Raw genomic sequence first — 16,689 nt, 5'->3', positions numbered from 1 at the left:
CGTTCCACAACCAACTAGGCTATCGCTGCTGCTAATTGAATAATTGAACGTAATACTGGATAATTGAACGTAATATAATTTAACGATTTTTATTAGCTAGATTTTCCTTGCGGCTTCTTACCATTTTCGATGTAAAAGCAGGCTATAGCACGCAGGGGTAATGTAGCTTCCTATTCGTAAACAAATTTCAAAATTACCAAGCAATCTAAGTATCAGACCAAAGTTTCTTTACACTACTATATGTGATTATTGGCAAATCTGGCTTACAGCGAATCTGCAATACTATGGGCCACATAATCGAAACGCCACAGTAATTCTAATCTTCGTAGTTAATATTTAATTTCCCAACGAAAATGTTTAAAAAAATTCTCAATATCAACTTGGAGTTTAAAGTTTGTAAGGTAAGGCTCGCCTTCTATCTTGGGACATGATATACATAGTGAAAAGTAAGTCGTACTACCGCTGCCATACATACCAGATAAAGGCGTGAGTGGTATGTGTAAACAGTTGGCGAAAGCGTCGTATACCGAAAAAATACTTTTACGAATCTTACTCATGCTAATAATTTGCACTAGTTTCCTGTCACATAGAGGTATTCATTAAATTATTATTCGAATTTTATCGATGTTTTAATATCTTAGTTTTTTCCTGACGTTTCGAAGACTGCAGCCTTCGTGGTCACGGGGATGACTGAGGTGTTGGTCATCCGCTGAGTCAAAGTTACAATATCTACCTACATTTTACAATTATACAACTTAAATTTTAGTTGTTGGTAGTTCGATCTACGCACAATGAGCTCAGTGTCTAGAGGTATTCAATTTATCCGATATATATACGCTATAGATAAAATTTTGATTTCATATTTAATCATATATAATCAAGTCACTAACTCAAACATGCTATGTACTGTTATGGTCTAATTATAGTTCTGTAATTCCCCCAGGAAATCATGAGTTTAAATAAGAATTAAGGGAATTATCAACATTATTTATGTAGAATTAGGTATTGTAATATACGTATACCATATACATATTCAGCAGCTATTATATTAGTTAACGCCTGCATTAACAAAGCCATAGGAATGAACTCATACATAAACGTGACTACGTAAATGTTCGTCGCCATACTAAAATATAGCCTACTAGCTTTTGCTCGCGGCTTCGCCTGCGTGTAGAAGTTTAGTGGGAATAAAGTCAAACAGATAGTGGCCTATAACCTTCCCAGAGTCTTAAACTATCTCCATACCAAATCTCATAAAAATCCGTTCAGTATATTTTGGGAAAATCGATAACATACAGACAGACAGAATAAGGGACTTTGTTTTATAATAATATGTATACATATTTTTAGGAATAGTGGTGTATCTTTATAGTGAACTAGCTTTTGGCCGCGGCTCGGCCCGCGTCAAAAAATTTATCCGTGATAAAAAGGTGCTTATAGGACTCAGGAGTAACGAAGCTTCCTATTAGTAAGTTAATGACTCATAAAGACTGTTAGCGAATACTTGATGACATGGACGCTGGGAGGTTTGTGCAAGTAGGTACACGTGCAGCTCCCTGCCCAAAAATAAATCACAATAAATATAAGTCACCGAACGAATCTGCAACAATGGAACAATCGATCACAGAGGTTTTATTACGATATAATGTAGTAAACCGACCCCCTTATTCATAGACGTTATTTATCTAAGGACGGAGCGTTGCTGTGATAACGTCTGTTTCTCAGTGCTGACGGCATGGCAGCCTTCGCAGTGCGTAGACATAGGGCCGTTGTGATTGGCTAATATTGAGATACAATTTAAATCTAGTTGGCTGTCAGATAAACAAAGCTGAGAAACAGACTTGTTATCATAGCAATGCTCTGTCCTTAGATTAATAACGTCTATGAATAAGGGGGTTAGTGTTTAGGTGCAGATGCACCTCCCTAAAAATAATCTTCGCTTCGGCCATATTTGATGATTTCTTAGTCACGGAGTAATAATAAATAATATCAGCCCTGTACTATATACTGTCCCACAGTTGGGCAAGGGCCTCCTCTATCACTGAGAGGGGGATTAGGTCTAGTCCACCACGCTGGCCTAGTATGGATTGGTAGATTTCACACACCCTCGAAATTCCTATAGAAAACTTCTCAGGTATGCAGGTTTCATCACGATGTTTTCCTTCACCGTCAGAGCAAGCGATAATTCACAAAGAATACACATAATTTTTTAGAAAAGTCAGAGGTGTGTGTCTTTGGGATTTGAACCTGCGGACATTCGTCTCGGCAGTCCGTTCCACAACCAACTAGGCTATCGCCGCTTCTTACGCGTCACGGAGTAAGTTATACCTCAAGTAAAGATTTTTATATTGACATTTTATTATTTATCACAGACCGATTTCTACGCAGTTAGTTAGAACTATTTATAAAAAAATCGCATATTCTATTTCATAGTCATATATATTGCTCATCGCATCTATTATTATAAAACTATATAAGTATGTACATTATCTGTTTCCGCTAGATATCGGACGTTGAGTTGAGTTCTTTGGACGGATGGTGAATCATAACTTGCGTAATATGCAATTTGTAGTCTGATGTTATTGTAATACAGTTATTAATTGCGCATATCGGTTTTTAATTCCATGCAACTTATAATACTATGAAGTTCGATTTTATATTCAAAATGATTTTTTATTATTTTTCAGCGAAAATTCCTAATAGTTGACGTTATTATAGTTTTGATTACAGAAGCGAGTCTGTACTGTGTTATATTATAGGCCGGCATAGCAACTGCAACTAACAAGGGTCGAAGTCATTCTTATTGACCTCCTAATTATGGAAGCAAGTCTTTACCGCGTCATCCTACAGGCCGGCATAATAACTGCAAGTAATAAGGGTCATAGCCGTTGTTTTATATTAACTTATTGACTGACACACATATGCCCCACAGGTAAGGGGGAGATAATTTGCGAGGTGGGATATTCGACAACACAAAAGAAAAAATATTTATTTTATCTTCCTTACCTTTGGCGAAAAAAAAACGCATTGCACATTAAAAACATTAGTGCGGCAATTCTTGCTTGCTTTGACAGATGAGATTTGCCTAAAGAAAATTGCTCCGTATTATTGAAGCTTTATTTGTTTCAAGACATCGTGCTACATATTTTATCCCGTAAGTTGTAAATGATTCATTAGCTTTATGGCGGCCACCTGCATACAACATTCCCTTAAAGTGTTCTCTAAAAAGTTTGTGAAGAAGTTTTGATTTTTGTTAGATAACACCCAAAATCGCTTAACAGATTTGAATGAAAACTGGCACGCTAATATACCATGTTCTGAACATAATAACATCTGAACAACATAATGTAAGACATTTTAGCTGGTGGTAGAATATATTTTATATTAACCTGGATAGCGACCACCGTACACAAGGTGTTAAAACCCACCATAATGACGCATGTAAATGTGTCACGTTCCTAGATCAGCTTTTGTATATAAGGTTCCAACAGGCCGGCATAATTGTGTCGACTGCCGAGGGGTAATCATCTCTCGTCAGTCGATATATTAGACCACATTCCACTTACCATCAGATGCAGTGGGGTCACTTCACCCGAATAAAAAAGCCAGCCTAATTGTGCATTATGTCTTAGGAGGAGACTTAACATCATAATGTTAAGGCCTGAGACATATCTCAGGATGACGAGCGCAAAAGTGCCACGCATTTTGTAATTCAAAGTTTTGTAATGTTGCTACTGTTTATGGGTAGTTGTATCTCAGACGAAGGGCATGCTCGCCCCGTCATACAATTGCAATAAAAAACGATCCAAGGTAAGAAGTTACTTATTAAGGTTAATAAAAAAGGTTTTTCCTTTTTTGGCTTTACAATTTTTTCGTCGGTTTCATTTATGTTGTTACAAGTTATTATTTTTTGTTTTCTCTACAATTATGGTTAGAATTTTTGTTCGAAATGAAATTTGATTGTGTGGGACAACTTCGGAGTATACTCTATCCACTAAAAAAAGAATTATCCAAATCTATTCTGTAAAAAATTCGTGGTCTAATTAATATACGTGTCGAATTGAGAGCCTTCTTAGTTTTTTTCGTCAGTTAAAATAACTGTCAGTCTTTCATGATGGTTTTAGAATAACCTTCTTGGTCCTACCGTAGTATCATCATTCCAAGCTAAATAAAGATCAGTGTCACACGTGGGTTGTTTGTAAATATTAGAAGTTACTTATGTTTATTTTGAAATGTGATAACGTTTTGGTCAATGTGTGTAAGTACAGCGTTATGTAAACTATATTTAAGTAGATTTATGAGTGATTGTAGTTGAATACGTACCTAGTATTTATAAGTTAGTTTCATAAGAAGATTTAAAATTGACTATGTAGTGTTTTATAGTATAGATAATAATATGTATATATTAAGTAAGTCTTCGTCTAATGGAAAGCCCATCAGCTCCCCAGATAACAAAGGCTATATTTTCTTTTATATCGAAAATTAATATGTGAATTTTCTAGCAGAGCCAAGAACAAAATATAACATTAGATACGTTCGAAAGTTCCACAATATTGTGATTTATTGCCTTCTGTAAATAATAGCGAGCAATCACAACGTTTGCAGTTTCGACCTGACGAGCGTAATCCGCGGAACACCTGAAAAACCGCCGGAATATTTTAAATAACTACACACAGGCGTAGCGTTTTGGTCAATTTTTGATGTTTTTTTTAATGAAAACCTAAGAAATTCCAAAACTTCTTAATTTTTTTGTTTGTATCAACGAGTACGAGGCCTCGTTTATAAAAATGAGTTGTGTATTTCTGTTTATCATAATATGCATTATTTTTTATGTAAGGAGATTCCCACCGTGTGACATAGAAAATTATTGCCTAAATAAGTTTCTTCGTTGTTTGTCTCACAATGTGCGATATACGTACACTAGCTTAACTATTGTGACATTATAAAAAAAATACGTATTTTTTTTTTATGGCATAAAAGTACGCCTGGAGTTTCTTTCTGCGATCTGCGGGTAGTCATTACTTCGATAGATAGTAAATGGCTGTAAGGTTAGCTAGGTTAGGTCTTATTTATTCTTAACGATAAGGATCGCGACGCGTCCTTATTTTTTATTAAAATACTAGCTGACCCGACAGACAATGTCCTGTCAACTATGAATATGCAGCGCGCATTCTGTCAATCGCTGACAGTTATTTCAAACAATTGACAGTTATATAAAATTAATATTTTGGTTAAGTTTTCTTAAATTTTCTAATTATCCGCGCAATTTTTTGATTTTTTTCTTCCATAAGAACCTTCTCCTGACCATAACATACACAAAAAAAATTGTGAAATCGGTCCAGCTGTTCACGCGTGATGGCGTGACCAAGGGAAATAGGAATTCATTTTTATATATATAGATGTACATATATTTTTTCTTACCTCCCAGAGCAAGTTGTTTTTTTTATAACACAATTTTCTCTTTAATTTTACTTCTAGCACTAAACGTTTGTAAATAGAAGTTATGATAGTACCTTGTAATTACAATTATTACCATCTTAATCTATCATGAGTACAACTATGTTCTATATGACTAATAAATTATTATATATAGTTTTATTAAATGGACTAAATAATATTAACACATAAAAGTGGAGATAAGACGAATGTGGTTATAATTTTTGAAAAGCATCATGATTCACAACCAAGCTATTTACTTTAGTCGTTATCTAAAAACGTTTCATTATAACTATAATTAATAGTTAGTACTTTACGTAGGTACTTTAGTAATGATATTTATATAACATTAAGTAATAGTATGTAGTTAGATCAGGCTTAAACGTTTTCGGTAGTACAACGTACGGTGAAACAGTAATTACTGGATTAATATTAAGTAATTGATTCTTGGATTCTCCTTATCTTAAAGATCTCGGATATCTCCACGTTCATATCCGAGCCACGGTTCAGGCTTTAATGATGCGGTATCGTATGAGCATCAATGAACCAGTGTGATGTTTTGTGATTGATGTAATTTGTATTCTTAACTTAAAGAAAGCTATTTGTTAATCGAAAACAATTTTATGAAAAAAAAAAAAAATATTTATTTACTCTTTATTGTATAAAACACAAAAAAAGATACAAAGGAGAAAAGAGAGACAAAAGGCACATGTACAAATGGCGGTCTTATTGCTCTAGGCAATGTCTTCCAGACAACCGAGGGATGGATATAAAAACGAGAAACAGAAAGAGAGCGTAGTGCAGTAGATTATATTATATTAATAAATAAAAAACAAATAATTGATAAACAATACATACATAAATATACATATAATATAACTTACATAGTAATGTTGGGAAACAATTAAGCAGATGTTTTATTTTATTTAACAACTGGGAAAATAAGTCTCCATGACTGCTAAAGAACGTAAGTCCAATATTGCACTGGTTAAATATTTATCAAAAATTAATAAAGGTATTCTACTACCTCTTGTACACGAGGCCTGTCAGCTGAAACATAATCTATATATATAAAAATGAATTGCTGTTCGTTAGTCTCGCTAAAACTCGAGAACGGCTGAACGGATTTATCTTATTTTGGTCTTGAATTATTCGTGGAGGTCTAGGGAAGATTTAAAAGGTGAGAAAAATTCGAATAATTGCCGGGAAAATCCTCAAAACAGCATTTTTCTATTTCCCATACAAACGTTTTCTAAATAAAATGGAGAGTCAATTTGTAATTTATTACCGCTGCATAAAGTTCAAATTCGCGTGCGCGTTGGAGGATCTAATATCGCGTTCTGAAACTTAACAAAAGTGAAAGTGAATCGCGAACGCGACAAAATTGCATAATCTCAAAATACATAGTACATAAATAGTGGTCGGCTTCGAGAAACTCAATTTTAGCTAACTTCAGTTGTTAATATAATATATAACTCAAAGGTGACTGACAGTGATATATCAAGGAACAGCCCAAACCATTGGACGGATCGGGCTAAGACTTTACATGCATAAAGCTACTATGACGTAGGCATCCCCTAAGAAAGGATTTTGATAAATTCTACCCTTAAGGGGATAAAATAGGGGATGAAAGTTTGTATAAATGTTCTTAGATTTTCGACTGATTGAACTGAAATTATAGATTGGGGATAAAATTATTTTGAACCTATAAGTACCGGGAAAATATGTAGCAAGACTTTTATCAAACAGTGGAATTTTATCCTGGAAAACACCTTCACGCGGGCGAAGCCGCGAGCAAAAGCTAGTACAATATAAAATTTCGTTATTTTCGGTTCTAATACAAACAAGATAAGAATTATTGCTTATTATTTACCTTTTAAACATTTATAAAACCTAACAAAGGCAAATCAAATAAATAGATGTCTACAATAATCGTTTATAATTAGTTTTTCCTCCCTTGAATATGATTTGCATTCTGTAACTACAATATAATTAGAAAGAGAAACAGTGAGCTAATTTGTTTGTCATTTCTGCGGTCAATTACAATAATTATTATTTTATTTCATGTTACATACATCAAAACATCATAAATATTGATTCCATATATACCATTGTATTATATATGTTATTTAGCGACTTTATTTCGATTATGCACGGTTTATAAAAAACAAAACGTTTTACTGTGGGTCAGAAACTCTTTTTTGCAATAATACTGCCTCGTTTTGTTCTATAATAAAAGTGGTATATTAGTGAATCTCTATCATGTGTCCAATTTTATTAAAATAAGTCAATGATTAATGCTTTAACAATCAACAAAGACCATAGTCCACCGACAGGCGCCACCAAGAATACTTTAGGGCGATGCATCTGCATTTACACACTATAAGTAGGTACTACATAATATCATTAAATTTATATTGTTTTAAATAATTATCGCGTGGGTATTTGTATATAATAAATCGTCTGTGGTCGATAGTTCCCATTGTCATTCAGTGACTTATTTTTTTGGTGATTTGTTCCGGCGAGGGGGATGCAAGTGCATCTTGCCATCTCTCCCGGCGCTCATAAGTTCACATGAAGGTAGGTTGGTATTTACTAATTCCCGTTAGCACCCACAATACTAAAAAAATCACCGTTTTCCTTAAAATAGAAATAGACTGTTTTTAAGCTTCATAGAACGTAATCTAAAATACTCCAAAATAAAACGCATAAAACGAGGGAAAACGTACAAATACTGCAAGAAACAGACCCATGAAACCAGTAAAATTAACAAAAATGTTAAAGAGCAAACAGTTCGCCGTTCTTCGTGCCTCTGTGTCACGGTTGTTAGTACGGTAAATGCATTTCAGCAGCATTCGTTTCAAAGCGCACAATTTTAATGATTTTTTACCAAGGAAGGGAAGGATTTTATATTTAATGCTGTGAATGCGATTTATAATTTGTGCGAAAAATTCAATTTCTTGCATGGTTTGGAATATCACGTTATTGATTTTAGAAGTCTTTGTTCCTGACAAATAATTTGGATATAAATCTTTGTATGAGGATTTTAATAGGAAAAGAGATTAATCTTTGAATAAAATATTATAAAATATATTTTTTATTCCTAAATCTATAAAAGTTTTTGTTTTAGGTGTAGGTATCTATTTAAGACCCTAATTGTCCCATAATGTAACATGTATTATATCTATAAATATACTTTCAATATGAATTTTTATTCTTACAGTTAACGCCATCTAGTTGCTAAACCTTTAATACATTTTGTCAAGTTTATTCGCAATAAACTACTTTTGTGATAATACATTGATTGTACCCTAGATGGCGTTGTATTGTTAAAAGTCGTTACTCTACATTTTAAATATTAATCATTTAAATTAATTGAACACTATTTTGACAATTATGAATATGTTATGTTACCCATTTATAACATACGTTTATTTATTAATAATATAATATTTTTGTTGGACGACTTACTCTTGCATTGATTACATTCGCCTTCCTAACTGCAAACATAGGAACTATCCGTCGTGACCACTTAAGCTCGTTGCGTTTTATTAAAAGGCTTGCTTGGTTTAAATCAACTAATAATGAACTGTCCCTACAATAAAAGTTCAATAGAGTGCGGCACGTGATTAAAATAACCTTGGTACTGATGCAGAAGCGATACGCATTGCCAAGAATATTGTATTCGATGACACAACACCAATGCATTAAATAATTCATATTGGCTGTTAGACGCTGCTTTCTTGACCAGAAACTCTTTAATAAAAATTATAATATATTTTAAAACTATGTTCCAAATTTAAAATTGTGATCGATATTTATTGCCCAGACCATATAAAATGATTTTTTTTGAATTATAAATTAAAATATTTTGTTGACATTTAAAATTAATGTTGCTTTGCCTGGCGCCAAAAAGTTTTCTTTGTTTGAATATTTTATAACTACGAAGTTCTAAATTCGTCAAAATTAAGCAACTAAAGGGTAAGTCTTAAAGTTATATCGAGAATAATAATAATATTATAGTCATATGTACTAATAAAAGAGATTCCTTTGCCTATTATTTAAATATGTTCATACCCTCAATATTTTTTATTACATCTTATGAAATTTTCTAATAATACCTTCTTTGTAGAATAAATAATACATTTGATACAGTTTGCGTGCGTAGTTTAGTGTCGTGTAAGCATTATGGGAAGAGGTATGAGAACTTATATTTTAATTCAGTCTCTTGTTCTTAAATATTCTTCTAACAGCAGTAGTCTATAACCTCGGCAAGAACTAAGGGGTAGTTGGTGGACATAATAATATATATTATAGCACTGTTGCATAGTGGTAGAAAGAGACAAAGCGGAGTTACTAAGACACTATCATAATATATAGAACCTATTGGGGCTAGTTGTTTTTACTTTTTGTTCCCTCCGCAAGGATTAACGCCAGGCAGTCGTAAAAATAAAGTCAAATCCTTTTACAACATGCGTGAACAGTATTGTATCGACCTCAAAATTAATGAAAAAAAAGAGGCCGAAGAGAACTCTTTTTATCTTTTATTTTAGTTGTCCATTGAAAGTTTAAATGGACATCACCGTTTGTAGCCGGGGGAAAAGACGGGTGTTATAAGTTCAAGGTGTATCTGTGTGTCTGCGTATCTGTATGTTTGTCTGTACGTCGTAACTCCCGAAGGAATATATCGATTTTGATGAGTTTTTTTTTTGTCTGAAAGCCGATGTTATCACAATTGTTCTTAGCTTTATTTATATTCTCAGGCGTTTGAAGATCATCAGCTCGTTTTCTTCTTTCATGATCTTCCATCACCGATCATTATGAACCTGATTAGTTAACAGCCGTAATTCCTGTCTTATCATACCTACTGTGTAAATATTCTGACTAAAGCACTGATATCAATGAATTTCATTACAATTGCAATTAACGTTGTTTTATCGAGTATTAATTATATTTTGTACAAATACGTTTCTGACAGTTCTCATTTTTGATACGATGAACAAGTTTGTTAAATGAGTTCTTTGACCTTTCAAATGAAATTTTAAATTGTTTTTTGTTTTTAAGTAAGAAAAGCTAGAATTTCCTTGCGCATTAACCCGCGTTAGTATTTTTGGAAAATAGATTTAAAAAAAAATTGCGTAACGCAGAAAAAAGACGTTTGTGGTCTTATTTGTTTAGTCGATGTCGCTTCGAGCTACTGTGATGATCCTCGTCAGCTCTATTCTCTCGAATTTTCCCCGCAATGGTTCAAAATCCTGAGTTCCTTCGTGAGCAAAATAAGAATATCAATTGCGTATTTTATCATAGTTACCGACATAATATAATTATTATTTACTTCAGAATATTCCTTCGTCTTCAAGGAAGGGCAAACTGATAGCAATTTCCATAATATTGACCATTTAATAATATATTTATAAGGGTAAATACAGCAATGAAAGAATCGATGCATGCGCGCGCATGCCAACATGGCCTCCAACTGCTTCAAATAAAGGCGGTGGTTCATTCACGTTCCGTATACATTGCCGTTCTGATACCTTTCTAAGAAAGTCTACAGAATCATAAACGTCAGTGAACACCATTTATTTCATCTAACAATAAGCGACGACTTGCGTACAACTGACACCTTTATTCCACACACTCATGCTAATAGGCCAGCAGTATGCCCCGAGCGTGACTCGAAGCTCTGTCTACCATGTCGTGAAATTTATAAAAGCCGATATAGTGTTTAAACAGCGCAGTCGGCAGCGGCGCTTACTAACAATCGGAAACTGAACGTTCGAGTATTGTAATGGATAAAAGTCGACGGTTTACAGAGTATTTGTTTGCGAAAATGGGCCCCGGGGACCGAGGGCCGAAGACTACGGAAGAAAGGTGCGCGCCCGTAGAGCCGACGGGATGGAAGAAGTGTTTGGCTGACAACACCATGCTGGTTGTCACTTTGGTCGGCGTCCTCAGCGGCATTGGAATTGGTGGGTACCTTTCCATGATGCTTATGTCCTTTGATACGTAATGAAAAATGTAATGGTTTCTTCGGAGTTTCCATCTGAATATCTTCTTATGTTATGTTTCTATCTATCTTGGTGTATTTTCGTATAATTCTATATAATTTTATTTTGTGACAGCTCCAAAACATAGTCATTCAGAATGAAACTATCTAAGTGAAAAAGTTGACTGAAAATTCTCATTTGACCTTATTCTGTTTTAACTTAAATCATAAGCCTAATTTTATCATTTAATTTTTAGATCGTGTAGTTCTAGCTACCCACAATCGTAATGACTTTATCTTACTCTAAGTGTAAACTTGTCTCTAAAGTTATGTTCAAGATAAACAACATTGAATTCTATGAATTATCTCTTTCGAGTAATTAAATTGGAATTTCGCTATTATGTATATTTCTCTGCTTTTTGAATTTATTTTAAGTGTACTTTAAATGTGACATTAGGATCTTTTTTATGTTTCGAGCGATAGACAGAAGTGCAACTAATTCAACTTATATGTCTTTTGTTTGAAACACTTTGCACAAAAAATTCATCATTCAATTATATTTAACTCAACTCAGCTTAGGAATTAACTTGGAATCCTAGCTCTATGCTATGGCTGTGGATTTCAATAAGGCTATAAAGATGGCGATAATAATAATAATAATATCAGCCCTATATTATATACTTGCCCACTATTGAGCACGGGCCTCCTCTACTACTGAGAGGGATTAGGCTTTAGTCCATCACGCTGGCCTAGTGCGGATTGATAGACTTCACACACCTTCGAAATTCCTATAGAGAACTTCCTCACGATGTTTTCCTTCACCCTTAAAGCGAACAATTCACAAAGAATACACACATGATTTTAGAAAAGTCAGGGGCCATATTCTCTATCCCGCACGTTATTTTGACAGTGCGTAACAAGCTCGTAACACAACGCATCATGTTTAGTACTATAGAAATTTGGCTTACAGAATACCATTCCACACACATTTCTCGAAGATAACATGACACGGCCGCGTTACGCGTTTACACTATCATACAGAATCAGGGCGCAGAGGTGTGTGCCCTTCGGATTTGAACCTGCGGACATTCGTCTTGTCAGTCCATTCCACACCCAACTAGGCTGTCGATAATATAAGATGGCGATATTTCTTGTAAATATAATTCATGATATAACTAAGTGCATGTTTGTTTATGTTTCTGAAGTTGGCCTAATAGCTACAACTTGCACCGATTGGCTCAGGGCAGGTCCCGTCGACGGGAACTATTATAGTCAATTTTTCAACCCGAGCTTATGCACAATTTTATTGTGGGTCACAGCAATTGAGTGCCAAATATTCTATCCCAAAGGTCTGATTCATTTCATTCATCGCAGTATAATTTGTTAGTATTTAAGATTATTAAATAAGTTTGATAATGTTTTGATTTATACTTTCACAAAACAATATTTTTAGATAAAAAATTAACCCTGACTCCCGTTTTCTGATGAGTTTATGTTTTGCCTTCATTATTGGTTGTCATAAGACATATCTAACTCAGATATATAAGAGTGTTGCAACGCCTTGTAAATTAAAATTACTAGTGCTTTTGTCTACTGTTTGACAATAGGGCTTACAAATTACTGAAATGGTCCCACTCATGAATAGACAGTCAATTGATATTTAATTGTATTACTTAAGTTTCAAGTGCATCTACAATTGTTGATTAATTGATTACACAAGTTTCAAACGCATCTTGTACAATTAGACATGCAGTCAACTGCGTGTTCATTTAACAGTAAGTTCGTAGGAGCATATTCAGGCGCAGTTTGAGTAAAGTTTTTTTTAAATGAATGACGAGACGAGCTTGCTTTCCGCGTGGTGGTAAGCTATTCAACCGCCTATAAACAGTAGAAACACCATTCAATACCTTGTAAACTGCGCTCGCCATTCTGAGACGATATGTTAAGTCTTATTTATAATTATGTTCAGTAGTTACCCTGGCAGCAATGTGCTTCAAATTGGAACACAACAGTGACTACACACTACTGCTTGGCAGCAGAAATAGGTGTTGGGTTCATACTTACCCAGGCGGACTCTCACATAATATGAGAGATCTACCATCAGTAAAATCACAATAACGCCAGAGCAATGCATATTTCCTGTTCTAGGAAGAGAGCATACACCTCCAACGGTTTCGCTGCGTAAGCTTTCCAAATTTTGTTAATTCTCACAACTATTACCACAATTAGATCTTAGATAGATAATATCAGTATAAGCGCATTTGTGTCGATAAAATGTTTATCAGTATATTATGCTTATGACATCTTTTTACAAATTAATCGAAACCAACTTTGTCCTAAATGTGAAATATATCATTAAATCTACGCAAGAGTTGGAATTATAGTAGGTCTTGCAAATATTTAACTTAGTTTTAATAGAAAGCAACGTGGTTCTGGAATAAGATTCCAAATAATGCGCATGTGGTGTCATGGCGGATCAAATATATGCAAACCTAAGACAACAAATAATAACATTTTAACTATCAAGAAACCAGGAAACAAGTACGTAGTTAATTTTGTTTTAAGTGATCCCTTTTGCCCATGACTATCATGATGTCAAAGGAATTTTAGTAGCATCGTATAAAAACCTCCATGATAGAAATAGAGCTTCGGGCTTCCTAGAAAAAATGTTTGTTATACTTTGGTTTTATAGTACTTGACTTGAACATCAATGATAAACTTACCGTATTTAAAATTTTGTACTGTCTTCCTTTACCAGGTTTTGGCCTCCGTCCATACCAACTCGGCCCTGACACCCTCATGATCATCTCGTACCCTGGCGAGCTGTTCATGAGGCTGCTCAAACTCATGATCCTGCCTTTAATCATCGCCAGCCTCATAGCCGGTTCAGCAAGTCTCAACGCGAAGATGAGCGGGAAGATTGCAGTCAGGACCCTCCTCTGCTTCATTCTCACATCCATGTTCAACGCCTTTCTGGGCATTTTACTTTCGGTCCTCATCCATCCTGGACAGCCGGAGTTGAAGGACGAGAGTGTAGGGAACATTGAAGGGAAACGGGATCATAATATTTTGGACAGCCTTTTGGATATTGGGAGGTAAGTGGAGGATATGATATATTTTTATTATCGCCTGAAATGGTTACTTTGTGGTCAATAGGTAAACAGATAGTAATTGGGAAATAACACAAACACACACACTCATATACTCTCGCCGTTCATTCTCGAAAGGGAAGAAAGAGGCACAACTGGTGTGCTCAATTTCTGCAGTTTGTGTTCCGTACCATGATGTCACGGGGGCGAGTCTATCGCCATATCAGGCATAAACTCCAGACTCTGGGCTAAAACTGAGAAGAGAAACCCAATATCACTTTGCCAGGCTCGGAGATCGAATCCCAGATCTCAGGACTGCAGTTGTAAAGTAACAGAACTACGCCTCAGAGGCAGTTTTACGTTTCCTATTACTTTAAAGAATATACAAAACAACGTAAGTACACCTCCCGCAAACTGCTTTAAATGGGGTAGATGGTAAGTTAATCAAGCTTTGTATTAAATACAGAATTATTTACTATGGTATTAAGATACTTGATAACAATGTTACGTCATTTAATAATTAGGGAGATCAGTTCTGTTACGAAGCACATAATTCTGGTACTGATGTTTCAATTAGTCTACGTGTGACAATGTGATTAAGTGATAATTAACCAGATTATAATTAAGCAATTTCCTTATTAGTCTAGTGATAATTGGCAGTGTATTTGAAATATAAATTGTGTGGTTTTGGGTTCGACTCCTAAAGTTGGAGTTTTTTGATTTGGAAGATAATTAGATATGATGAAACCTACCACATCATAGGCCTGATAATATTATGTTTCGCGAAGTATGGATTTATTACTTGCGCCTTTTCTAACATTTTGGTGATAAAATGGTGTATCCAATACTATTATTTATGTTATACGTCTACCAATCCGCACTAGGCCAGCGTGCTGGACTAAGGCCTAATCCCTCTCAGTAGTAGAGGAGACCCGTGCCCAACAGTGGGGCAGTATATAATACAGGGCTGATATTACATTATATTATTATGTTATAGTTCGAAATTTACATATTTGTTTGTTTCTATCGTTTTATTGGAGTTTCGTAAATCTTCTTTCGAACCCCTTTCAAGCCTTCAATCTAGTTAATACTAAAAGTATCACCTTATTAAAAATATGTGTTGTCAACAGAAATATCTTCCCGGACAACATTGTGCAGGCCGCGTTCCAGCAGGCGCACACAGTGTACGTTGAGAAAAGCAACATTTTCGCAAAAAACGCCACTGATAACGACACGGTGCCTGACTTAGTCAGAGTTGTGTCTTATAGGTGAGTATTTAGTACAGCTATAAGATTACGAAAGTATTTCTTAACAAGTTAGATTTTTTTATTGCTTTGCATGACGAGATGAGTTTGCCGTTCGCCTGATGCCATACGACCAGCCATAAACAGTAGCAACACCATCCAACACCTTGAATTAGAAAGTATTGTGTGGTATTCTACTGCCCTCGTCACCCTGATACATGAGATGTTAAGTCTTATTACATCCAGTAGATACACTGGCTACAATATTCTTCAAATCGGAATACCAATGGATCGGAATGGCAGCAGAAATTGAAATTGCGGTGGTACCTATGAGAGACTACATACTCTACACATATGAAAGACCTACCACCAGTGCGCAGATTCAATTTATTAGCAACTAGTTAAAGTAACCCGTTTATTCATTACTTAGCTAAATACAAAGCATTGCTATGACAAAAAATCTGCTTCTAAATGCTTTTGGTAGGTCACCTTCGCAGAAAGTAGGCATAAAATAGAACGGAGCGCTGCCATTTGTTAATATTCAGAAACAACTTTAGTTGAGTTGACCGTCAGATAAACAAAGCTGAACAAAGCCAAAAAAGACTATGATATCCCAACACGTTGCTTTCGGGCGCACTGTGCGTCCTCATAGTGTACATACAGTGTTTGTGTATGCACGTGTTAATTTAATAGCAGTTTGTATAAAACGTATGTAACAATTACAGCTTGTTGCCCACATTTTCTGTATTGCTACAAGTTAACAGCTTCCGCGTAGCATCTTTAAGCCCTTTATTAAAGCTATAAAACTAGCAAAATCATTCTGTGGATTTCATCTTAGGGTTCGTTTAGAGAACATAAATTTTATGTTGGTTATTCTATTGTATAAGCAAGTCAAAAAGAAAAGTAACTTAAAAGAAAACATTTTTGGCATTTA

General features: G+C 34.8%; 1 protein-coding gene across 4 annotated transcripts in view; it reads left to right on the top strand.

The window, feature by feature from the left end:
- Positions 1-16,689, top strand: part of LOC115446378 (excitatory amino acid transporter) — a 35,291-nt gene that overhangs the window by 8,669 nt on the left and 9,933 nt on the right. The window contains exons 1-4 of one of the 4 annotated variants that reach the window (XM_030173019.2): positions 9,360-9,417; positions 11,250-11,405; positions 14,181-14,517; positions 15,642-15,779. In XM_030173019.2, the coding sequence (XP_030028879.1) occupies positions 11,267-11,405; positions 14,181-14,517; positions 15,642-15,779 (614 nt within the window). In that variant the 5' untranslated portion in view covers positions 9,360-9,417; positions 11,250-11,266. Of the gene's footprint in view, positions 1-9,359; positions 9,418-9,533; positions 9,635-10,966; positions 11,406-14,180; positions 14,518-15,641; positions 15,780-16,689 lie in introns of those variants that run through there. The other 3 variants (XM_030173018.2, XM_030173016.1, XM_030173017.2) reach the window with 3 other exon arrangements.

This window comes from Manduca sexta, chromosome 24 (genome assembly GCF_014839805.1).
Source record: "Manduca sexta isolate Smith_Timp_Sample1 chromosome 24, JHU_Msex_v1.0, whole genome shotgun sequence".
Classification (NCBI taxonomy): Eukaryota; Metazoa; Arthropoda; class Insecta; order Lepidoptera; family Sphingidae; genus Manduca; species Manduca sexta.
This window is presented reverse-complemented; position numbering and strand designations above follow the sequence as displayed.